Source organism: Wyeomyia smithii, chromosome 3 (assembly GCF_029784165.1).
Source record: "Wyeomyia smithii strain HCP4-BCI-WySm-NY-G18 chromosome 3, ASM2978416v1, whole genome shotgun sequence".
NCBI classification, from domain to species: Eukaryota; Metazoa; Arthropoda; class Insecta; order Diptera; family Culicidae; genus Wyeomyia; species Wyeomyia smithii.
The window spans coordinates 261,971,774-261,996,791 of NC_073696.1; the positions used below are offsets into that span (position 1 = coordinate 261,971,774).

General features: G+C 42.4%; 3 protein-coding genes across 6 annotated transcripts in view; all 3 read right to left on the reverse strand.

The window, feature by feature from the left end:
• Positions 1-1,385: 1,385 nt before the first annotated feature.
• On the reverse strand, positions 1,386-3,878 carry LOC129729232 (uncharacterized protein K02A2.6-like). Its single transcript, XM_055687730.1, has one exon. The coding sequence runs from the start codon at positions 3,876-3,878 to the stop codon at positions 1,386-1,388; it is 2,493 nt and encodes an 830-aa protein (XP_055543705.1).
• A 2,427-nt stretch (positions 3,879-6,305) lies between these two features.
• On the reverse strand, positions 6,306-6,848 carry LOC129729233 (uncharacterized protein K02A2.6-like). Its single transcript, XM_055687731.1, has one exon. It carries the CDS (start codon positions 6,846-6,848, stop codon positions 6,306-6,308), a length of 543 nt encoding a protein of 180 aa, XP_055543706.1.
• Positions 6,849-18,140: 11,292 nt separating this feature from the next.
• The window catches only part of LOC129732453 (b(0,+)-type amino acid transporter 1), a 76,346-nt gene continuing 69,468 nt past the window's right edge, over positions 18,141-25,018 (reverse strand). For all 4 annotated transcript variants that reach the window (XM_055693349.1, XM_055693348.1, XM_055693347.1 and 1 more), the window contains exons 5-11: positions 22,540-22,782; positions 21,469-21,739; positions 21,184-21,411; positions 20,966-21,062; positions 20,749-20,898; positions 20,518-20,686; positions 18,141-20,131 (exon numbers count right to left, since the gene is read on the reverse strand). In XM_055693349.1, the coding sequence (XP_055549324.1) occupies positions 20,061-20,131; positions 20,518-20,686; positions 20,749-20,898; positions 20,966-21,062; positions 21,184-21,411; positions 21,469-21,739; positions 22,540-22,782 (1,229 nt within the window). In that variant the 3' untranslated portion in view covers positions 18,141-20,060. The remainder of the gene's footprint in view (positions 20,132-20,517; positions 20,687-20,748; positions 20,899-20,965; positions 21,063-21,183; positions 21,412-21,468; positions 21,740-22,539; positions 22,783-25,018) is intronic.

The following is a 25,018-nucleotide window of genomic DNA, read 5'->3' on the forward strand; positions in this document are numbered from 1 at the left end:
AATAGTGTTAAAAATTTTCCAATTCCGAAACACCAAAACGTTCACGAAGGCAGATGTGCTTTGTCGTTTTTGTCTTTCTCTTAGAAATCTCACGTAGGAGGCATAGTAATCATTGCGAAAACCTAAGTTCTGAATTACATAACAACATATTAGTGACTTTTTTCATTGAGTAAATCAACAAAAAGAAAACTGTCCAAATACTCGTAAATGAGAAGCACTCTTTCGGAACGAGTCTTTCCAATGTATGTTTTAATACAGCAAGAGTTATTTTTACTCAGTGACTTTTGCTTGAATAGTGTCCTTTTAGTGAAAAGGCTCCAAATAGTGATAAAATCACTAAAAAGTGATTCACTATCAGCCCTGGAAGCAGAGATGTAATTGCAGTGATTGAGGCTCAGCAGTCCTGAAACTATTAGGTAGGCGGATTCCGGCTGAACTAATGCTTAATAAGCTGATATACAACCAAATTGTTTGTTGGAATGGTTTAAGTTCGTCCCCGAAGCCGTGTTGTTCTAAAAAAGTTTCATTACTGCCAATCACTGCATATCACAATAAAAACATCAAAATAGGACGTCCTTTCATCTCGAAGTGTGTTATCCGGGAATTCCCTGGTTCTATAAATCAATAAGACGATTACTGTATTAACAAACAACTTTATTTATCTACTCAGCGTTCTAACGGTTCTAACGATCTCACAGTGCAGGACCGTACTCCAAATCCAAACGTCACAACAATATCTCAGGACCTCACTCGGGCACCACATCTCCCCTTGTTTTATAATAAGAAATTACATGAGATAGTCATCAAATTTTGCTGGTCTCTTGGTTGATCTACGTTGACGGCTTGGTTGATGGTTTCCTTGGGTTGAATTTGGTCTTTCGGGATTCTCGTCCAACTCGAATCCATGGAACTCTTCTTCTGATGAGGCCTGCGATTCCATCGTAATATGTTGGTACTCAACAGGTGGCTGACCTGAAACTTGAATGGGGTCACACACTTTTTTCAAATGTGCGATGTTCCTTCCGTAGAATTTTCCGGATCTTCGATTGTCACTCGTGAACCAGACCGTGATACCACCAAGTACTGCTTCGGGTTGTATGTGGTAGATAGCTTGTTTCCTGGCAGCAAGTTCTGCATGAGTACAGTGTCTCCGCTGTCAATTGATGACCGTTTAGCTCGACGACGTGTGTGGAACCCTTGCCGGAATCGATTTAGGAAATATGCTGCTCCGCAAAACCAAACGCTACACACTTACTCTTATACACATCTAACTTTTTTTATCCAACTCTTGGCTTATCTCTCAGTGCTGAGTACAGTAGTATCTTTATGTACGATGGTCTCAATACCCCGGTACCACATCTGGTTTTCTCTAGGAAATGGAAACTTTAGTCTGCGATGATGTAGTCCTTGAACTTTGAAGGGAGTTTTACTTCTCGGCGCGTTCTAGAATTTTCAGAAGCCATTAGTGATTTTGTGGAGGGTTCAGCGACGATCGGAGAAGACCCTGTATCCTCAAGTTCTTGACGGCCAGATCCGTTATTCGGTGTTTCTTCGTTTGACAACCTGTTTTTGTCCATTACACGCTTGAGATGAGCGACGTTCCGTTGGTATATCTTGTCCGTTTTCTTATCTCTGATTTTTGCTCTAGATCCTTCTTTGTTTATAACCTTATACTCATTAGTCCCAAACGTTGTAGTCAGTTTATTTCCCGGTAATAAATTCTTCATTAATACTGTGTCTCCTGTTTGTATTTCTGAATATTTGGCATGACGTCTTTGGTCCTCTTTCTCTTTCCCTTTTTGTTTTGCAACAGAATCTCTATCTGTTACCTCATTGGTCGCTACAGCTGTTTCGATATCGTGTAGTGATGGTATCTTTGAACGAATTGTTCTACCATAACACAGTTCCGTTGGAGTCTTTCCGGTTACAGAATGAGGTGATGTATAGTACATCATCATGTAATCCATAAGGTCAGCCTGCCAGTTACGCCCTAACGCGTGGCTTATCTGAAGCCGTTTCAGTAATGAACGGTTCTGGCGTTCTACTAGACCGTTTTCTTGTGGCCAGTATGGAGTAGAATGATTCAATGAAATGCCATGTTCCTTACAATAATTTTCAAATGTTGTACTTATAAATTGACGAGCATTATCCAAAGTAATGGAGACGGGAAACCCCAGCCTAGTAAAGATCTTGTGCAATCGTGATATAGTTTCTTCAGCTGTTATTTGCCGCATTATCTCGACCTCTTTATACCGGCTAAAATAATCGACTATAACCATCAAGTTTTCTCCCGTTGGAAGTGGTCCCATGAAGTCGAGAGCGACATCAATCCAAGGTCGAGATGGTATTTTCCTGCGTTGCATGGGTTCTGGTTTACTTGGCAGCCCCACAAGTCTACATCCTTCACACGAGGTAACAAATTTTTCGGTTTCACGGTCCATAGCCGGCCACCATACGCGATCTCTTAGACGACGCTTCATTACCGTTTCCCCCGGATGACCTTCGTGTGCTAGAATAAGCATTCTGTTTCGTAACGATTTCGGAATCACCAATTTTGTTCCTCGAACTAAAAGGTCTCCGACGAAACCTAATTCATCTTTCAAAATCTCATATGCCTTAGCTTCTGGTTTTCCCCATTGTCCGTTGCGTGCACATTCATGTACTATGGCAAGTTCAGCATCTTCTTTTGATGCCTTTTCCAATTCGCAAGTGTCAATTGCTGCTGACTCCATTATAGCTAACACGAGAAACTGACTGTCGTCGTCAAAGTCTTCACCTTCTTGAGTTTTGGAAAGCCGTGAAAATGGATCTGCTATGTTCTTGCAACCTTTCCTATATTTGACTTCGAATGTAAAACCTTGCAACCGTAAAACCCACCTTTCAATTCTTGCACAGGGTCGTGACGTGGGTGCAAAAATGGTTTCAAGCGGTTTATGGTCTGTCTCCAACTCGAATTTCCTACCAAGTAAATATGTCGAAAATCGTTCGACTGCCCAGACAAGGGCCAATGCTTCCTTCTCTGTCTGACAATATCTGCGCTCTGTCGCACTCAGACTTTTGCTCGCATAGCAGATGATACGCCTATCACTATCATGATGCATGTTTCCAAATTGGATTAAAACTGCACCAAGACCTACAGGAGATGCGTCTGCTACAACACGTGTTCGTAAAGTGTTGTCAAAGTATTGGAGTGTTGTGGCCTGCGAAACCATGCTCTTGAGTTTTTGAAATGCAATATCGTGCTCAGGTGCCCATTGAAAAACTGTTCCCTTATGCGTGAGTTCCCAAAGGGGTGCACAAACGGTTGCCAAGTCGGGTAGGAATTTTCCGACGTACGTCACTAAACCTAAGAAGCTCCTCAACTCTTCAGCCGTTTTCGGTGATCGGAACGAACTGATTGCTGATGTCTTTTCTTCCGCTGGTCGAATTCCGTTTCCTGATATATTGTGTCCGAGAAAAGTGAGTTCCTCCACTTTGATTACACATTTTTGATGATTCAAAAGAACTCCTCTTAAGTTTAGGGCCGTCATTACTTGCTCGAGTGCTCGATCATGTTGTTTTTCATCTTCGCCGAACACCAGAATATCGTCGATGTAAACAACAACATTTTCGCATTTCGACAATATTTGTTCCAGTATTTTCTGAAACATTTCAGGTGCACACGACACCCCAAACATGAGACGCTTGTACCTGAAAACTCCTACGTGACTGATAAATGTAGTGATATGTCGACACGATTCGTGAAGTTCCACTTGATGAAACGCTTCCTTAATGTCCAAACGCGAGAATAATCTGGCCTTCTTTAACCGTGGCAGGAAGTCATCGAACGTTGGCATAAGATGCCCTTCTCGTTTGATCGCTAAGTTTGCCCTTCGCATATCGACGCATAGTCGTAAATCCCCGTTATCCTTGACAATTGCAACTAGTGGTGAAACCCACTGACTGTACTCTTCGACAGGTTCAATAATATCAGCACTCAGAAGTGAGTCTTATTTTTCTTCGATTTTTCCCAAAAGAGCCAGTGGTGGCCGACGTGCGTGTTGTGTCCACTGGCGAGATTGTTTCGTCGATTGGAATTTTCAGCTTGATACCCTTCATCTTTGGAAATGGATGCTTTTTTATGTGCAGCATATATACTTCTGGTGGATTAGTGCAGGGCAGTCCCAACGTCAATACTCCCAGTTCCTTAGCAGTGGCTCGTCCCAAAAGAGGTTGATTTCCACCTTCAATAACATAAAACGTGGTGTCGATAGACATACTTTCCGGTTGGTTTGGAACTTCGATTCTAGATTCAAAAACTTCCTTAACAATAAGCGGTCTCGAGCATTGTCCGTATGCTCTAAAGGTTTGGTCTGAATGTGTTCGTCGGTTTTTAACTTTTATGCCTTGACTTTGCATTCTGTCCCAAGATATATCATCAATAATGTTTTTCTGGCTTCCCGAATCAATAAGAACTTGAAGAAGGACTCCACCAACCGTCACCCACAAATACTCATCACCATCTCCAATATTGAATATGAATTTTGAATCATTACCTTTTTCATCGTTTTCGATTGATCGAATCTGCTTGAACCGTGGTCGTTTATACTTTTGTTCGGAGTACCTATCGGCATCATCGATTCTCCGCTTCATAGAATGACGATTCTGACCTAGGTTTGCTTGTCGAGACCGACAGCACTTCGCAAAATGTCCAAGCTTGCCACATTTATCACATGATTTGTTACGAGCGGGGCAATTGAAATCAGATCCATAGTGACCAGTTCTACCACAGCGAAAACAATCTACCTTTTTCAAAGACTGCTGAATCCGATTTATCTCAATTGGTTCAGCATTTTGAGTATCACGTACCGTTGACATTTGTGTGGCTTGGTATCGAATGGATTCATGCGCGTTAACTATTTTCACAACGTCGTCCAGAGTTAATTTTTCTCGTTCGAGAAGTTTCTCTCGTAGATCATTAGAAGACATCAAAATAACTTTATCAGTTACGCAAATTTCTTGAATTTCCTGTATGGTTGAACCAAAATAGCACTTATTGGCCAGCTCCATTGCTCGTAACATAAACTTGTTCAGCGGTTCTTTTTCTTGCGGCTTGAGAGACCAGAACTGAAATCTCTTGTATGCTTCGTGCTGCTTTAGAGAGAAGTAATCATCAAGTTTTTCTATTGCTACTTTGAAAGGGTCGACTCCCATACGCTCCTCTACTTCAGCTCCTGGGATACTGCTGAAAACTTCTTGAACGTCTGGCCCAGCACGGGCGAGAAAAATATGCTTGAGACGGGTTTTATTTGTGACACCATTTGCCAATGCCAGATACTCGAAGTGTCGCTTGTACCGTTTCCATTCATCTCTTACTTCGCCCGGAGGAAGTGATTTGAACTTAAAATTTGGAATATCGAATTTGTCCATCTTACTTAATATTTTGAATCCTAATCGTATCGATTCTTCTAGGATAATTATCAGTTTTGTAGGTTGGATACCTGTAATGTATGATATATGTCAGTTTCAATTCTCTGTTTTTCACGTGAATTATTGTAGCTTCTAAAATTTTCAATAAATAAACTCTAACATCAGAAACAAAATATCACTACTAGAATTTCTTTTTATCATTATTATTTTATTTTTATTTTTTACCAGCGATGCGCTTTACTAGCGATTTTAAGAAACTGGTCTAATTAGCAATGCATTTTCATCATATTTTCCTTCCTCTATATATGGGAAATTAAACTGAATCGCACATTTGTGCTTGTTATTCTCTTTTCTTACACATTTGTGTCATTTTCATACTGCGCATTTGCGCCAGGTATTTTTCTACTGCGCATTTGCGCCAGTGCTTTTCACTTTTTTTTCTGCTGCTGCACATTTGTGCCAGCCAAAATGAACTCGTTTGCATAAGCCATTGAACTAGCCTTTTTCCACTTATTTGATTGTTTTTCATCTCCGTGTTGCACATTTGTATCAACCACATTGAATTCACGCCTTCTTTAGGCTTCAGATAATTCACGCGATATTCTTTTTCACGCATTATAACCTACAATTCAATGCATTCGCTACATCAAACTTCCATATCAAGAATCTAACATCTTTGAATGCAATTTTTACGGATGCATTCCTATTTCGCTGCGACCCTGTTGTTGAATGAAAAACATCTTACCGACTGTTTTGAGTGCAGGTAAAATCCGAAGTTTGAAAAATCCTGTCCTCCGTCGCCAATTTGTGGAACCCTTGCCGGAATCGATTTAGGAAATATGCTGCTCCGCAAAACCAAACGCTACACACTTACTCTTATACACATCTAACTTTTTTTATCCAACTCTTGGCTTATCTCTCAGTGCTGAGTACAGTAGTATCTTTATGTACGATGGTCTCAATACCCCGGTACCACAACGTGTGTCCTCTATTTCCTTCCCTTTCGCTTTCAGCACTTGGACCCGATCTCGATACTCCGTAGTAGTCGGCGCCGTCTCAACATCATTCACTGCTGGTAACTTTGATCGAATCGTGTGTCCGTACATGAGTTCTGTTGGCGTTTTCCCGGTAACTGAATGGGGCGTGGTATAGTACATGATTAAATAATCATGTAAGTCTTGCTTCCAGTCTCTGCCGAGAGCATGGCTAATCTGAAGTCTTTTCACTAGTGACCGATTTTGCCGTTCAACCAGCCCATTCTCTTGGAGCCAATATGGCGTTGAATGGTTCAAAAATATACCTTTAGCCTTGCTGTACGCGTCCAAGTCAGTACCCATAAACTGCTTGCCGTTGTCCAAGGTTATGGTTCGAGGATAACCCAAACGAGTAAATATTCTATTCAGCCGGCTTACCGTTCCCTTGGCCGTGATTTTCGACATGATTTCCACCTCCTTATAGCGACAAAAGTAATCAATGATTACTAACAGATATGATCCACAAGGCAAAGGACCGAGGAAATCTATTGCTAGGTCGATCCAAGGTGCTGACGGTAATGTCCGTCTGTCTCTTCATAACTGTTTCTCCGGGATGGCCTTCATGGGCTATTTCGATCATCCTTGTCTTCAGCTTGTCCGGAACAACGAGTTTGTTTCCACGAACCAGTAAATCGCCGATAAAACCTAGTTCGTTCTTGAACGGTAAGAATGGTTTGACTTCCGCGTAATCCCAAATTCCGGAATGTAAGCATCGCTTCACGGTCTCAAGAGTCGCATCCGAGTTTGTCGCATCTTCTAGTTCTTGAATATCAATCGCAGCTGACTCCATTATAGCCAGCACCATGAAGTTGCTTTCAGCATCGAAATTTTCGGGTGATGGATTTTGGACCAGACGTGATAGAGGGTCAGCAATATTGGATGATCCTTTGCGATACTTGACCACAAATAAAAAAGATTGAAGGCGTAACACCCATCTCTCGACCCTAGCACACGGGCGAGAAGTAGGTTGGAAAATCGCTTCCAGCGGTTTGTGGTCCGTCTCAAGCTCAAAGACTCTTCCAAGCAGATATATTTCAAACCGTTCTACAGACCAAACCAAGGCCAATGCCTCCTTTTCGGTTTGGCAATATCTGCGTACCGTTTCTGTTAGGCTTTTACTTGCGTATGCAATGGGTCGTGGTTCAGAATCGGTTTCTCCCTCGAACTGGATCAGCACAGCTCCGAGGGCTACCGGAGATGCGTCAGCCACAACTCTTGTGTGCAGATTATTATCGAAAAATATAGTTGCCGAACGTTACCAATCATTTCTTTCAGTGTCATAAATACGTCATCTTGTTCTTTGCCCCACGTGAATTCAACACCTGAACGGGTCAATTCTCTTAGCGGGCCGGTGATAGTAGCCAAGTTCGGTAAAAAAAATCCCACATAAGTAACGAGTCCGAGGAAACTTCGGACTTCTTCGGAAGTCATTGGGGTTCGAAACTGTTGAAATGCTTCAACTTTACTGTTCGTCTGATGCCCTCTGGCGAAATGGTATGGCCGAGAAAATCCAAGTTGTTGACCTTGAACAAACATTTCTCTTGATTCAACAAAATTCCCCGTTCATTCAGAACCGATTTGAGCGCCCCGTCATTTCTTGTTCCGTAGCTCCGAAAATAAGTATATCGTCGATGAAGTTGACGGCATTCTTACTACATCGACTCAGAATTTGTTCTAGAATGCGTTGGAATATTTCCGGTGCGATAGCGATTCCGTACATCAATCGTTTATACCGGAAAACACCCATGTGCGTTATGAATGTTGTTACGTAGCGGCTTTCTTCTTTCAATTCAACCTGGTGAAAAGCCTCTCTAATGTCCAGACGGCTGAAATACTTTGCTGAGGTGAACTGGGGAAGAAAATCTTCCATAGTAGGCATCACGTGTCGATCTCGAAGGATAGCAATGTTCGCTCGTCGCATGTCGACACACAAACGAAGCTCACCGTTGTCTTTTACAACAGTCACCAAGGGTGAAACCCAGGAGCAACCACCTTCAACAGGCTCAATAATGTCACTGGCAAGCAACAATTTGAGCTTTTCTTCTATTTTAGTCAATAGAGCTTTGCGGGGAAAGTAGCAGTGTAGACACAGTACAGGCGGATCGTCTAGACGTAAACACTTAGATATTATTACCGAGTACGGTAAATTAAATTGGCTGGTAAACGGCTGGACACGTGTCACTTGAGACCCTAATATGGCCATTCACCTCTGTCCAGCACCTCCTATCCCAACCTCCATGAGGTGCCGGCTGGGATACGAGTAACCTTAGCTGAGATCCTGGCGGTTACCCAAACCCCGGTGGAAGCTTTGGTTGGATGTTAACTGGAAAGAAGCGGTCGTACGCGACTGTATCTCCATGTTAGGGGCGGCGTACAACAGCGTCTGACTCGGAGCGGGCGCTGAATCATGAAATGCTGTATCCCACTAGCTACACCTAAGATAGCAGCCCCATCAGCAGGATATAGGTATCGCGACCCTGGTAAGGTAGCATACCGAAATCCCTCCTTACCACGAACAACGAAAACAGAAACACGGAACGGATCAATCGGCAAAGACCTAGGCTACGAACACGGAAAAAAATTAAGGTAAACGATTGGAAATTGGGTACTTGGAACGTCCGATCTCTCAATGAACCGGCGCGAGCTGGCTTGCTTGCTCGAGAACTACAGCGGCAGGGAGTCAGGAGGGTCGGAGGCCAAATTTCGGAGAAAGGGAACTCCGTGCAGTGGACCCTATTGCACACACTTCTTTCAAGTACCACATCTACTACAGAGGCGGCAAGGTAGCGGAACGGGGCGTCGGTTTCGTTGTGCTGGGAAATCAGAAAAGAGTCATCCGGTGGAGTTCGTAGATGACCGTATATGCGTGTTGAGGATTAAGGACAAATTCTTCAAAGATGAGTTCTATGAAAAGCTAGAACGAACTTATGACGAGTGCTCAAAACACGACGTAAATGTTGTCATCGAAGATGCAAACCCACAGGTTGGGAGGGAGGACGTCTTCCGTCCGGTCAATGAAAACGGCCTGAGGCTGATAAACTTTGCCGCGGCCAGAGAAATGGCCATATGTAGCACCTATTTTTTACGTTTGAACATTCGGAAACTCACCTGGAGGCATCCAAATGGAGAAGCCTGCTCCCAGATCGATCACGTACTTGTTACTGATGTTAGGTTTTTTCGGGGACCTAATATTGACTCTGACCAATATCTCGTCGTTTGTAAGATCCGCGCACGGTTGTCGAACGTGCTGAAATCTCGCACAGTGATGCCGAGTGCCAGAGAGAGAGAGACAAACGAGAAGAACCGTGCCAGGATCCGCATGCTCACTGCGGCTACGAGTCAAAATAGAGAGAGGTACAGGGAGGCAAGAGCTGCAGAAAATAGAGTCCACCGTCGGAAGAAGCGCGAGCACCAGGAGCAAGTGCTCGCCACCGCACAGGACAATTTTGCTAGGAACGATGCGCGGGGCTTCTATAGAATAGTCAACAAAGTCCGAAGTAGAAATTTTCCTGCCTCGGTCATGTGTAACAAGAACGGAAGCCTATGTATTGTAGATAATAAATATTTTGTGAGAAGTAATCATGATTTAGCACAGTATATGAGCGGTGACATAAAAACAACATTTTACACCCAACTGAACTCTCCCGATTTGCTTGAATGAGAAATACCAGCAATAAATTTCGTCATAAAACGGGAGGCCGTCAAACGTCATCGCACTTATCCGGGATCAGAGCACAAGTAAAAAGACAATCGCACGTTCAAGTTCAAGTTCAAGTGAGTCGAAATTCATAGAATCAACGGAGCCTGCAATACGGACTCTGAGATAATCGCACGTCACTGGTGAAGTGGACGTGTCTCAAGTAAATCGAAATCAACGACACTCATAAGAAGTCAAGGACAATCGCGCACACTGCACGGAGTGAACTTTCCTCCAACCGAAGCAGGATGTGAGTATTCAGATTGAAGGTTAGAATCGTCAGCTTATGATAGCATTTTCACTTGCAGCTATTTGTTGCAAAGACAGCCTAACTGGAAACGCTTGGAGCATTGTTAATCGTTCGGAATTGGCTCGTTCAAAATCTTGAAGTGGTCCCGTAAAGGGTGAGTCAAAAATACTGCGTTTACGATAAGGATTCGAGCTGATGTTGACTTTGTTTCCTTAGAGTCCGTTTGCTCAAATTGATTTTCGGCCTTGGAGGTGTACGCGAGACGAGAGAAGCTTCCCAGAGAAGTGGTGAAACCCACTGAACAGCGAGCCGGAAAGCGGATTGCGCAAAAACGGATGAACCGGCCTACCGGACACCAAACGAAGCTGTGGAGCCCCCAACACAGGAGGAGATAAAAAAGGCGATTAGGGAACTGAAAAATGGCAAGGCCGCTGGGAAGGATGGTATCCCGGCCGAACAATTAAAAGCGGGAAGCGAGCGGCTGTACTATGCGATTCATCAGTCCATTCTTAGGATCTGGACGGATGAACAAATGCCGAGCGACTGGTTGGAAGGCCTCATATGCCTAATCTACAAAAAAAGCCACCGTCTGGATTGTAGTAACTATCGAGGCATCAACTCTGCATACAAAGTGCTCTCCCGTATCCTGTTCTCAAGGTTGAGACCGTTAACGGAATCCTTTGCCGGCGAACACCAGGATGGTTTTCGGCAGGAGCGTTCCACGACGGATCAAATTTTCACTCTGCGACAGATCCTCGATAAGTTCCGGGAGCCACCATCTGTTTGTGGATTTTAAGGCGGCAGTGAAAAGAAGTGAGCTGTGGCTGATCATGCTGGAACACGGTTTCCCGTCGAAACTAATTATGCTGAGTTGTATGATGCTGGAGGGATCGAAATCATGCGTGCGGATAGCTAGCGAGACAGTCGCGTTTAGTCGCGTTCATAACGTTAAATGGATTGAAGCAGAATGATGCGCTCTACCCTACTGTTCAACATCGCCCTTGAAGGTGCAGTACGAAGAGCATAAGTGCAAAGGAGGAGGCCTTCAGGCTTTTCAAGAAGGAAGCAGCGAGGTTGGGACTCAGCATAAACTCTGCCAAAACAAAGTACATGGTTGCTGGCAAGGAGCGTGGGAGTTACCGGAGTTCTATGGTGGAGATAGATTCATCTTGGTACGCTTGTGACATGCGACAACGATATGAGCCGTGAAGTGAAACGACGAGCAGCAGCTGCGCACTGGGCCTTCTACGAACTGCGTAACCAGCTAAGGTCTCGCAGTTTGCGAATTCGCGCAAAACTAGGGCTGTATAGGACACCGAACCTCCCGGTGGCCCTTTACAGACATGAAGCATGGACGCTGAAGGAAGCTGGTCGACGAGTGCTCGGAGTTTTTGAGCGTAAAGTTCTGCGATCGATACTTGGCGATAAACTGGAAGATGGAGTGTGGCGCGGACGCATAAATTACGAGTTGTACCAGGTATACAAATATGCTGATATAGTAGAGGTAATACAGCTGGACAGGCTTCAATGGGCTGGACATGTAGCCAGAATGCCTGACGAGAGAGCCGCCAAAACTATCTTCAGTAGAGAACCAGGCAGAGGCCGTCAACTCCGTGGTAGGCCTCGCACGCGGTGGAAGAAAATACGCGATCTGCTGGTGTACGAGGAGACTGGAGAACGGCTGCCCGAGACAAAAGAAGCTAGACATCTCTAATTCGTTCGGCCCTAAACCGGTGAACGGTCCGTTAGCCAACAAAGTAAAGTAAGTAAGTAAGTAAGATTCATTGTTAAACTAGTAAACCCCATACTCTGTGCCCTGTTTCAGATCTTCTGCACGATCTTATCTAGTACTATGGGTAACTTTTTTCTTGACATCTCTCTACCTCTGTAAAAATTATCAGACAACTGTGAAAAAAACTTAGTATAGCTGTATCAATTTTGTATTGAAACTAATGGACACTGCAATCGATTCATTGGCGGATCTTGAAGTGACTGAAATAGCGTTTTCACAGGTGAAGCATTTACTGTTACCGAGTCTTGTGCCTTCGAAAATTCGAAGTGATGGCTCGAAGTCGGCCATTTGTGGCTCTAATACCGTTAGGCATTAAACACTTGTGGCAATATGTTACGACTGCCTCGCTTCAAAATTTCGCGCCATTTCTACACAACCTTGGTTGTTTTCAAAAATGATGAACACTTCATCCTTTTTATTTAGTTCTAAGCCCTCCAGTACAGCAGCAATCCAGACCTCTTCTGATACCGCAGAGCTAAGGGCCACGTACTCTGCTTTGCTGAATGATGTGGAAACTGTCGTTTGGTTTTTGCTTGACCAACACACTAGATGTCCAAACACCTTGAACGCATATCCGCTTACAGATTTTCTATCCTATGTTGAGGTTCAGTTTGACTCCTAAGTAGTGAACGGCTTCCGCACAATCCAACATGGAGAAAGTTAACATCAGTTGCTTCTTCAGTGTTATAATTGACATAACATCTACCTTCTACCAACAACAAGCAGCTCAACTACATAGAGGACGAGATCTCGTCTCCCGGATGAACTCTTGTGTACAGGCTGGGCAGGACAGTAATTGTGCATTGATCTTCAGAAGCCTAGCTCCAACAGTTACAGAGAGATTTCATCAATCTGCGCACAATGTTTGGTGGTGATTTAACTTTATCCGGAACTGCCATGAAATCGCCTCCTTCCAATCTCCATGCAGGAACGCTGTTTTCACGTCCATTTGGTGGAACTAACAACCTTTGTTGGATTGCGGTTAACTTGGCAACTGGAGCAAATATTTCGTAATAATCCAGTCCGGGTTTCTGCTGGAATCCGTTGACTACCAGTCGGGCCTTGCATTGCACTCATTTACCGTCAGTATTCTCTTGCACTCGAAATTTTATGTTGACTGCAGCGGTTTAATTCCTGGCGGACAGCCTGCGAAACGCCATACGTTGTTTTTTTTTTCATGGAATAAAGTTCATCTACGGCCTCCAACAACGCCTATCGGTCAGGTCAATTTTCGATCTCGTGAAACGTCTCGGGCGTATCTAGTGAAAAGGAACTGCCAGAAGTTGCTCTGTAGCCAGTTAAGTAGTCTGCGCTACCGTCTGCTATGCCATGACAGTTCTTGTTGTTGCAGATGCATAGGGAGCGCGCCATCCACAGCTGTATCTGGTTATCGTTTTGTGAGCCTCAGTCTGTTTATAATTTGTAGAAACAGGGACTTTTTAGACATAGTTTTTATCTTCAAGTTGATCTTCATTGTCGGTGTTGCGTTCAGCTTCATTTTCCCCTTCTTGCCCGTAAGCGAACCCAACAAGTAACGAAACATCAGTTCAAATTTGTTCGGCAGCATAGGAAAACGAGCTTTCGTCGAACTTTTCATCTCTTGCAATAGTCACGGTTCTCGTCTCACTGTTACAAAGGCGATAACCTTTTTGATGACGGATTCTCTCTACTAAGGTTCGGTTGAACCGCTCCGCTACACCATTTTGTTTTAGTGTATATGCCACCGTGGATTCGACTTGAATACCCATCTGCCAGTAGCAGTTATTCTAATTCGTCGAAAAATACTCCCTTCCTTGATCCACGCTCAACCGAGGTGTTGTCTTGCCAATCCTTATAGTAACAGTTGCTTCGTACTTCTCGAATTCCGAAGTGACTGCAACTGCAGTAATCGATGAAACTGACGAAATATCGGGATCCGTGCCATGCTGGTGAATCAATAGGACCTCAAACGTCCGAGAGGAATTTTTCAAAGTGGCAAGTTGCACGGTCTCTTCTGCCACTAAAGGGATCTCTACACTGCTTATCTTGAATACACGGTTTACAAAAGCCGATCTCTGAAGCCTTGTACATTCCTTTCAATACGCCTTGTCGGACCATTGATTAAAGTTCATGTTAGCTGATGTGTCCCGAACGGCGATGCCAAAATTTGTCGGTTTCCACGTCAAATGCAATTGCACAATGGTTCTACGTTGATAGCTCTAGTTCGAACAAGTATCCATAAGGGCTGCTGAGTCTTTAGAAAACATAACGGCTTTAATCATGTTCTTGACCGACATCAAATTTTCTCGCAGGTCTGGTACCAGCAAAACGCTCTTGATGTTGAACTGTATACGTTGGTGCGCTTCATCTTCTATGCCAATAGCCTTTGCTTGAAAATTTCCAGTGGTTTATCATTTTAAGTAACATTTTCCAAACCCATTACAAGTGGGTATATGTGACTGACAGAGTTAAGAAGAGTTGCGACACCAAATCTGCCTCGACCAGAGTAGCATCAACTTTCTTACGAGCCCATCGCATTCCAAAAAGTGGCTTCAGATATCGGACCCGCTCTTCACGCGTAGCCGCACCAGTTATTTCAAGATGAGAGTCTGATTGGCAGCCGTTTTCTTTGTGTACGTTGCCTCCAAACCTTCCCATATTAGCTTTGTCGTTGTCTTCTCCCCAGGGGCTAGAAGTGGCTGGTTCCTTGACGTTTCTTTTCACGCGCAATCACGAGTATGGAAGACTGGTAACCGTGGTTACATTCTCATGTTTCCAAGTTTGTTTATTTATGTTTCGGGTTCTTTCGCTAACTCTGTTGCGATTTTTATCGAATATAGGGTAAATGTGTATAAAACGCCCCCCGGGGCATAACGCCCCAGTCCATTTATTCAGAAACACACAAAAAATAAGACATGAGACTATTGGGAATCCGTAGCGGGTCATAGGACCAACCTTCTGTGCAAGTTTGATAATTGTCACTAGCAGCAAAAAATAAACAAAAATCAATTTTAATTTGAGCTGCTTCAGATCTAATTTCTTGCAGCGTTTCCGTAACGTTTTTTTACTAGCGTATAAAGTTTATTACCTGATATTTGCACTTATATATCTCAAATGAACCTCTAATAAGCTGTATCTAGTGAAGAAACGATAAAAATTATATAATTTGCCTAAGTATTCAATGCTTTCTGCTACATTACAGCTCCGGGCGATATGCCCCACCGCTAGCCCGGCTGATTTGTTCATTGCTTTAGCGTTCGCTTCTGAGACTTCAAGCGCTGTTTCGCTTCGCGTGTTGAGCTGCCATATGAAGCTACTGCATGGGGCATATTATACTGCATCTGGGGCGTTTTGCCCCGGTAGATTGGAAAGCTTGCAATTATGTCATATTTTTTAATAAAATTATGGCGTTTTTGTGTAACAGTAATTACAAAACAAAATGATAGCAGTGCATTACCAACTAAATAGTGTATCCAACTGCAGGAAAGATTTGTTGTTTGTGATAAACATAGCTACAATATTGACGATGTTCCTTAGGGGGGGCGTATTATACCTGTTTACCCTACTGTTATTGTAACGCTTATCGTGTGATGTTATGAAAGATGAAGTGCATAATTCCGTCCTGTGATAGTAACATGCATTTTGCATGGAGTAAAGGTGGAGTTTCAACACACAGGCGAGTAGTACATCTTGTATCACATGTAAGCCTTACTAATAGATTGTCGAATTCTCTCCATTTCCGGACTGTCAAATTTACCTTCTGCTGGGAGCAAAACAAGCGCAAGGAATTGTTCTCGCCACTTCTGCGAACAAGATTTTTATTTAGTGAACGGCAAGCGTAAGTTATTGCGGAGTGCAGTTTGATGATAGCAGGCATTATCTAGTTGGATGTGCTCGATGACGAAGACATCACCGGTTCAAATGCCGGTAATAATTTTTTTATTACCGTATCCAAATCTTAATTTAAAGTTAATTTAATTTAATAATATTCTAGAATTTTCAACAACACAATAGAGGGTCAATCCCCCCTAAATATTGTAAACAAATGACGCCATATTGTGTTACGGTAAAATCACTTGTCTTAAGGCCCCTACTTCTCCCGGACGACCTTTAGACAGTCATCCGCCAGGCAGCTTACCAACAGTACTTTTTCTTTCCGGTCCTTTTCCAAAAACTTGTACCTCTTAGCTGCTGCCAATTTTTGCACTTCTGAGACACATGCGGTTTCTAGTTTTCGTATTCGCTAGCGTTTCTTGAAACTACATTATTCCTTGGGCCAAGTTTTCTGTGAGGTGCTAATAACCTATTGAAAGATCCTAAGGCCTGAGTTTCAAGTAACGAACAAGCTCTGTTCTTCACAGTTCCGCCAGGATTATAACGAATTTCTTTATTCCATCAACTCACCTCGTTTTGACCTGGAAGCAACCCAACTGCTATCAAAACCCTTTGCCTAGTTCTGAGATATAAGTATGCCATGAGATACATTCTTTTCACTTTAGTAAAAAAAACATGACTTGTTTCATCTAAGTCCCAAACGGGATTAATTTATTAAAATAAAACTTACTCCTAGATCACTTCTTAGATTCTAATTGTTCTATGTATGTAATATGTAAATGTATATACACTAAGGTCGCTTTTTACGCGGTTTTTTTACGCGGGTTTATTTTACGCGCCTTTTTTTACGCGATTTCCGGAATTTACGCATTTATTTTACGCAGATTCCGGAATTTACGCGGTTTTTTTTACGCGGATTCCGGAATTTACGCGGTTTTTTACGCGAATTCCGTAATTTACGCGGTATTTTTTTTTTGTCCGGATTTCGTTTCCCCTTCACTCGGAATGCAAAATTAACGATGGTTTTTTTTACGCAAATTCCGGAATTTACGCGGTTTTTTAAGCGGATTCCGGAATTTACGCGGTTTCTTTTTACGCGGCACGTATCCCCCGCGTAAAAAGCGACTTTAGTGTATATTAAGCGGAGGTGGAGTCAACCGGCAATGATTTGTCATAGTATGGACTTGAGTAGGGAGAGCTTGAAGAGCGTCCAATTCTCTCAAGCGTTACAATCATCTGCGTGTTGCATACGCGTAGGCGTATAACAATCAGCACTGTTTTAATATAGTCGCGGAGTCGCTTTTCTGCTTAGCTGCATGCGATTCCGGCTTGGGGGTGGAAATAGAAAGAGAGTAAAAATGGGTCATGAGAAAAGGTGCATGCTGCTTGCTTTGATTGCAGCGCTTGGGAATTTATGTGGTGACGAAAAAGCGGGTTGAGTAAGGTTTGGGTTGTATCTCATATGACTAGCTCGGTGGGAATTCTCAAGTGGATTGCGTATGGCTAGTTGTCATATGCAACACTTGTCGTGGAAAATCGTATGTTAGAATAAGGATATGTTAGGTAACATGGGTTTTAGGAATTGGGTTAGCTCGGTGGGAAAGAAGTGGTTTTCGTATGGCTCATGTCATATGCAACACTTGTCATGGGAAAAATTTGGAAGATGTTTGACTATTCGGCCCGTGGGAATATGTTTTCTGGGTCCGTTTGGAAAGTCATCAAAATTTGGAGGATCATGTTATCCTCGTAAGGTTTCAGTTTACAGTTCGTAAACCCCCGTGCTTAGTTCGTAAACAATTATTTTGCATCTCTTTCTTACATATGTCGTAAATCGCGATGTCGTTTCTTTATTCCTCGGTAGATTTGCCCTGACCTAGGTGAATAATGAAATTCGCTATTAGTGTAGACAAAAAAAAGTACGGGCATTTTCACAAAATCACAAATGATATGAGTTTTTACGCACGAAACATTGTAAAACCATCGGCGCAGAACAGTCACTACACATCACTGTCGATAAGGTTGCTGATGAAAAAAAAAACTTTCTTCTAAATTACGGAAGCGAAAAATACTGTTCGATACTCACCATGACATACTTTGATGCATTTCACAGAAAGAGTTACAGCAACAGAATGAAAACAACGAACGCACTTTCCTAAAATAATCTGCTCTTTATTCAAAATTCCTTATAGGTGCTGCTTCCAATAGTGTCAATTAGTGTTACTTTATTCCAGTTACAGTATTTTGCTCAATTCAATAAGTACAGTAATATATCCTTCTTTCTCGGTTCCAACCGGTATAATAATAGATCAACAGACTAGGGTCAGTACTTTATCACGACTATTATTTTTTAATTAATCTGCCAATGTTGCTTCAGACTTTGACGTTGTGTAACAACAATTCGTTTCGAATTAGGCGATTGCATTTTATTGTTTGTTTTGTGTGTTTGTTTGCTTGTCACAATGATGAAGTTTCAGTTTTTGTTTTTATTTTTTTTTAATAAGTCTATACGTCTAATACGCTACTACTGTGTAATGTATTATTGAGGACAAAAGCAGTATCAAAGATAAATAAACGGTAATAAAGCTAACCAAACTTACTAGCACTGAATGATAGAACACGATTCGTCGGCACGGAATGATAGCTCCTTGGTGTACCGATCGGATCGCGAGCGAACAACGCTATATACAATCAAAAATTATGCAATAATATCAGCGATAACGTAGTATTATAGTAGGATACTATAAGATGTGTGCATTTACAATGAACTTTTTTAATACATTACGTGTGGTATACTTCCCTTTAGCTCGGGTGTTCATGTTTTTAACTACATTACATCCTCAGTCGAATTGTTTAAATATTTGCCTCATCCATCGGATTTATGGCAGACGGTTTTTCTTTGGTATTTTTTTTTCGCTAGTGTGATTTTCGAATCCTTCAAAAAAATTTTGATATCGCCAGTTCCTGCACCAAACTGACGAGGCAATAGCTGTTCCCCAAAAATTAGTTTCTATCGTGATTTTAAATATTTAGAATCTATATGTCTCAACAAAAGAATGCTCTTCTTGCATAATAAGATAATCTTTCGGGGAACAACCATCCGGGAATGATCCGTGCAGCTTTGCATGGTCTTTTGTGTTTGGAAGAGAGAAAAGGTTTGATGAATTTATAATGCTTTGAAACAAGTTCAAACGGCTTATCTGAATTTCTGCTTTGAATATCACACTTCTAGCTTCAAACATGAATCACTCGCTCAGGGAGGCTGATGAGTATACGAAAATAAAACTTACAGCTACAAAACGTAATTCCGCACTGCAGTAGTGTGGTTCAAAGTTTTTGCATTTGGTAAACTAACCAAAACTAATGACAATGATCAAAAAACTACTACTCTGTGTGTGCCATTGCCGTCATATGCAATGATTTCTAACATTTAAACTACGGCTGATGTTACGCTTGGTCTTGGAGTTTAAATATTTTCCCACTTTTTCCAAATTGGTTTATAAAATATAGCCTTTTCCATTCATACGTCTAGCTTCTTCTTTCACTTAGAGCTACATTCGCCTGATAGCGATTTTCTTCTTTTGCTATTGATTGAAACAATTATTGCATATGTATACTTTTCCAAAATTATTGAAAAACGATTTGTTTAGGGTTGTTGTTCTGATTTGAGCAGTGTTTTCGTTTTGTTGTGTCTCGTATGCTGTTCTTCTTACTTGTATCGATATCAAGAACAGAAATATGTATGTGTTTTGCTTGCTCGATCTTACTGCCCTTGTGTTATTACTTTTCAGTGGTTATATATTTGTTTGATTGGCACGTTCTTACCTTCTGTGAAGCTCATTAATGACATTTCAATCTCTCTGTCTGTCTCAAGCAGGAGACACATTCCAATCTACTTCATATTGCTATTTGATTTGATTTGATTCGTTTGTGTAGCTTGAATTGTGAAGCAAGTTTACGCTCTATTCAACAATCTTTTTCTATTCACGAAAAAAAAAATCTACGGTTAGATATACTTTAACTTGGCTGATTCAGTTTGTCTTTTCGCTACTAGTGCTGGCTGCCCGATCAGTCAAACATGGCCATCGATGTGGTGGGCACAACCTCGAAAAGCATTTGGAAAAATAAGGTGACGTTGCCTGAAAATAGGGGGGGAAAGTTAAAATAATTCCAGGATAATAATTTTATAAACGAAACTTAGTCAAAGCATTTTAAAAAATGTATGGAAAAATCTGAAGTGTTTCAAAAGTTTTTTGTTTGGAAAATAAATGACCATGCGCCCACTTTAATTTTTTAACGGTGGAGGCTCTTTATCGTTTTCTTCAGTACTAAAGTGTAAATCCTTCATTGTATGCAACAAGCATTATTATTGCATGCATCATAATTTTAGCAAACGGAAAACTTGTATCGCAGTAAGCATGCATATTTGACCCGTGTTGCAGCACTGTTGTTATAGAATCAACCTTTGTGATTCTAAACTGGAACGATGTTTTTAAACTAAAATTAAAATTTTTATTTAACTCACCCATAAACTTCGGATGGTATCCAAGATGTACAAATGGCACGTAGAAAAAGAGCCCAGCAAAGATGAACAACACTGCGTACAGGTACTCGATCTGCGGTTTTTCGATGATGGGTGCTACCACCAGATAGCCGGAAATAATCATAACCAGTATTGGAATGATAAGTGGAACCTGCATACGGATGGGAACGGTAGTACTTAGTTTAATCTTTTCACAATTTTCTATTAACGCACCTTGTAGGGTCTCGGATAGTTAGGTTTGGTGTAACGCATCACGATCAGTGCCAGCATCGCGCCGCCGTAGAAAATCCATGCCGTGAAGCTGAAGAAATCGATTAGCGAATCGATCGTGCCGTACAGGACCATCGCGCTGGCAATCAATGACTAGTGATGAGAGAAAATGGATCATTAGCCGCGTGGGCACATGCTGTGGGTTGAGTGGCTACATTACATGGAAAATCAGCCCGGGAGCCGGAGTCAGACGACGCACGTGTACATAGGAGAGAATATCCAACAAATGTCCTTCGCGGCTGGCGGCAAAACACAGCCTGGAAATGTTTGATGGACAGGTAAATAAGTTAGCACGTTATCATTAATAATAAAATTATTAGCCCCCTTCCCTTGGAAGGGGTGAACTTTTATTCTAACGAGGCCGGAAAGTCTACGTACCTTCCGGCGGCAAACAGCGTACCGTTGGCACTGCCAAATGTGCTGATGGTGACACTTAGCGGCATAAGCCACGCCATTACACCCAGGATGCGATTACCGAATGTGATAGCAACGGCTTCCGACTCAATCATCTCGGTCGGTGACATTGCGGCCAAATATGACACATTGATTAGCGCATAGCACAGCGTTACCAGCGGGATGCCAATTATGATCGAACGTGGCAGATTTCTGGACGGTAAAAATGTATTATATTTTATTTTAGCGATTGAAATAACATCGACGTACTTGCTGGGGTTCTGGATTTCTTCGGTTACATAGTTAAGATTGTTCCATCCATCGTAGGCCCAGAGACCGGTGTAGAACGCTGTTGCGATCGCACCCATCGAGGGCATCGGTCCGCTAAATGCATTCTGCAGGTGCTGTGTATTGCCCTGGAACAGCTTGTAGGCGCCACCACAGATTACAATCAGCACCGCGATCAGCTTTGCAGAGGTAAAAACATTTTGAACAGCCATTCCTAGATTAACACTATAACAATTTACAAATAAAATGCACACTATATACGAATAGTAGTAGTAGTAGTAGTAGATACAGTAGTATACAGGCAGACGACGGCAACGACGATTTATTGGTTGATGATTGTGGCGGGAATCATGATGAGGAAGAGAAGAAAAAGAAAGAACAGACTTAATTGTGATCTGAACTGATGGATTCGTTTCAGTAACTGTATCGAACAACAAATGAAGATGATTTGGATGATGAATCTGGATGTTTGTACTTGGTGGTCGATGAGCAGTGGATGGCACCGTAGTTATGAGAAACGAATCCTTTGGTTATAGTTTGATCTTGCCTAAGAGATCTTGGTCTGCCTGGATCGTGATCTGGATCACTACAGGCACACACACACTCGATCGCGGGCGACCTGCGATACAGAGCTAGACAGAGGACACATACTGTTCACAGATGAGATCTCGCGAACGGGTCTATAAGAAAAGATCTTTTTATAGCGCTTAGGAGAAAGCTGAACTTCAGAGTAAAGGACATTTGGAGATTCCCTGCGTGATGCTGTGCAGCATGCGGCTCCATTGTCCAACTCCATTGGCCTTTTCGGGTACTGAGTTTATCCGTTTCGATGGCCGAATCACGCCTACTTTCTATATATTTTTGGTAAACCGTGATTCTGGAACAGAAGATTGAAAACATTTCGCTGACGATTTCAAACGAAAAACAGAAAAGGTTAAACAAATCAACAGCTCAACATGGCGGCGTGAGAAAACAAACGTCATATGTATACCATAGATAAGACCTAATTTGAGCTATCAGTGCTAGAGGGCGGTTCGGTCGCCAGATACTTACCTATCGCCAGTATTGCAACCATTTTCACAACGGTCTGCGGTGGGTCGCATTCGGCCACGAAGGCTTCGACGGCGTACTGGGCGAACGAGAGGCATATGATTGCCATCTGGGACGGTTTGAGCACTAGCGTCGATACCCAGGAGAAGAGGAATGCCGGCCAAGCGCCGAACGCGTCCATAAAGTATGCCCATTCTGCCCCGGAAGATGTGTTCATCGTGCCTAACTCAGCGTACGCCAATGCACCTGCGGGTTGTAAGTGAGGAACGGTTAGTCTAGGAGTGAGGCACTGTTTCAGCCATGAGCAAAAAATAAAACTTGTTATAAACATTCATTCATATAAATCAAGTAACAGGTTTAACCAGTTTTCGGTACACTTTTAAGTGAATTTTTAGAAACTATCAATTTAATCGTTAAAACCTGGTTTCTGAATATTCCTTCCTCTTCGTTAAAATGTATGGCTGAAAAAAATGCTTTTGATATCAGTAGGCAGTCAACATGTGCTGCATATGCATTTTTTTTTATTCTCGTTTATTTTCCGTCGGTCTAGTTCCGCCACTGTTGTGGCCAATCACCGACGCCCAGGGAGGCGACTCCACACCCAGGACCCTAACTCACGACCCGTTTATTAACGGACCGGCGCCAAAGGCTTTTCTTCCTCATGCGATGGAAGGCGTGATCCCAGAGATTTTTCGCCTCAGGAAATCTCCCGGTGTCGGCTAGGGTTGAATCTAGACCAGTTGGGTTGGTTGTGAGTGGATCACGCCACCTCACAACCATCGACACCTATGTCGGCGGTGGGATTCGAACCCAGGCGTCGAGCGTGGTTGGCGGAGACGTTACCAACCACACTAGGCCCCCGCTCGTCATCCATGTGCTGCATATGCATTCAACCCATTGTTTTACTTAAGTTGATACAGCTCTTAAGAAGGTAGAAGGGTTATATCCAAGACACGTCCGCGTGACATTGGATTAACACAAATTTATATTACATCAAAGAAAATAGTAGACAGAATTGTAATGACGAAACTCTTTTAAATTAGCGCCTCCAGTTCATACATATTTGAATTAGACAAACCTTTGTTCGAAGCTTCACTGGCAAGATAAACATTTAATTTAGCAAATTTGGTATAATTTTTTTTTCTCATCAAACGGCAAACTGCAAGAAAGTATTTGGAATTGGAGATCAGAACGATTCGAGCAATTCTCATATTAGAAATTGTTTGACAATAAACGGAAAAATTTCATTATAGGTTAGCTGCAGCCCAGGATATACAGTGGATAAACAAAATATTTGCACATAATCGTTTTCATTGACTTACTTAATCTTAATTCCCTTAATTCCCGATGATCATTTTGGAACATTTGCATCATAAAACAGTGTGATATTGCAAGCACTTCAACGTAATACACGTTAATTCTGCAATCCGAGTAAAGAGAAATCGAAATCCGCGCAAAAAAATACCGCGTAAATTCCGGAATCCGCGTAAAAAACCGCGTGAATTCCGGAATCCGCGTGAAAAAAACCTCGTAAATACCGGAATCCGCGCATAAAAAACGCGGAAATTCCGGAATCCGCGTAGAAAAAGGCACATTAATCGCGAACTTAGTGTATTGCGCTTGTTGTAGGTATGGTAACAATCGAAATAATTTTAAGATTTCTGGAAATCATACTCGAAAAAAGTATTTGCACATAATCTGGAACACACAAATACGTTCGGTGACTTTCCAACACACATATGTGGAGACTTGGGTACATTTTGCATTTTTGATTGGTGTACTTTAAAGTGTGGCTCTGTCAGGATATGTTCGAAGAAATCTGAAATTCCCTCGTCGATTCGAGAAAGGATTGTTTTTTACGCGAATCAGGGGAAAGCCCGGAAGTTAGGATTTCCTACAGTTCGAGATATAACTTGTATTCAATAAAATTGAGGATGATTTTAATATTTTTCTGTAAAAAAAGTAAAGAGTAAAATTCTATCTCACCGAAAGAATTGCTCTCTTGGCTCACCAAAGACTAGCGAACCTATACATTAGAGAGATGACAAGACACTCACCGTTAAGGCAACTGTCAACATCAAAACGGATGACGGCAATGCCAATTTATACAGCTCGCCCGTTTTGATGTTGACAGTTGCCTTAACGGTGAGTGTCTTGTCATTTCTCTAATGTATAGGTTCACTACCAAAGACGGGGCCCGCTCGTTTCTCTTTGCTCGGGTGCTATCAGTTCGATCAAAGATGCCGTCGAAACAAAATGCACCCCGCGAGCGCATTGTATGGTTCTTCGAAATGCATGACAGTCAAGGAAAAAAGTTCACAATAGATCACTTTCGGGACCAAAATGTGACCGTGAGCACTGTCTACCGGATTCTGGCATCCCGGAGCTTCAAGCGGAAGACCGGTAGTGGCCTTCCGGCGAAGATCATGTGGAAAAAGAAGCATGCATCTCTGAAAACTGACTTGACATCAACCAGAAGGTG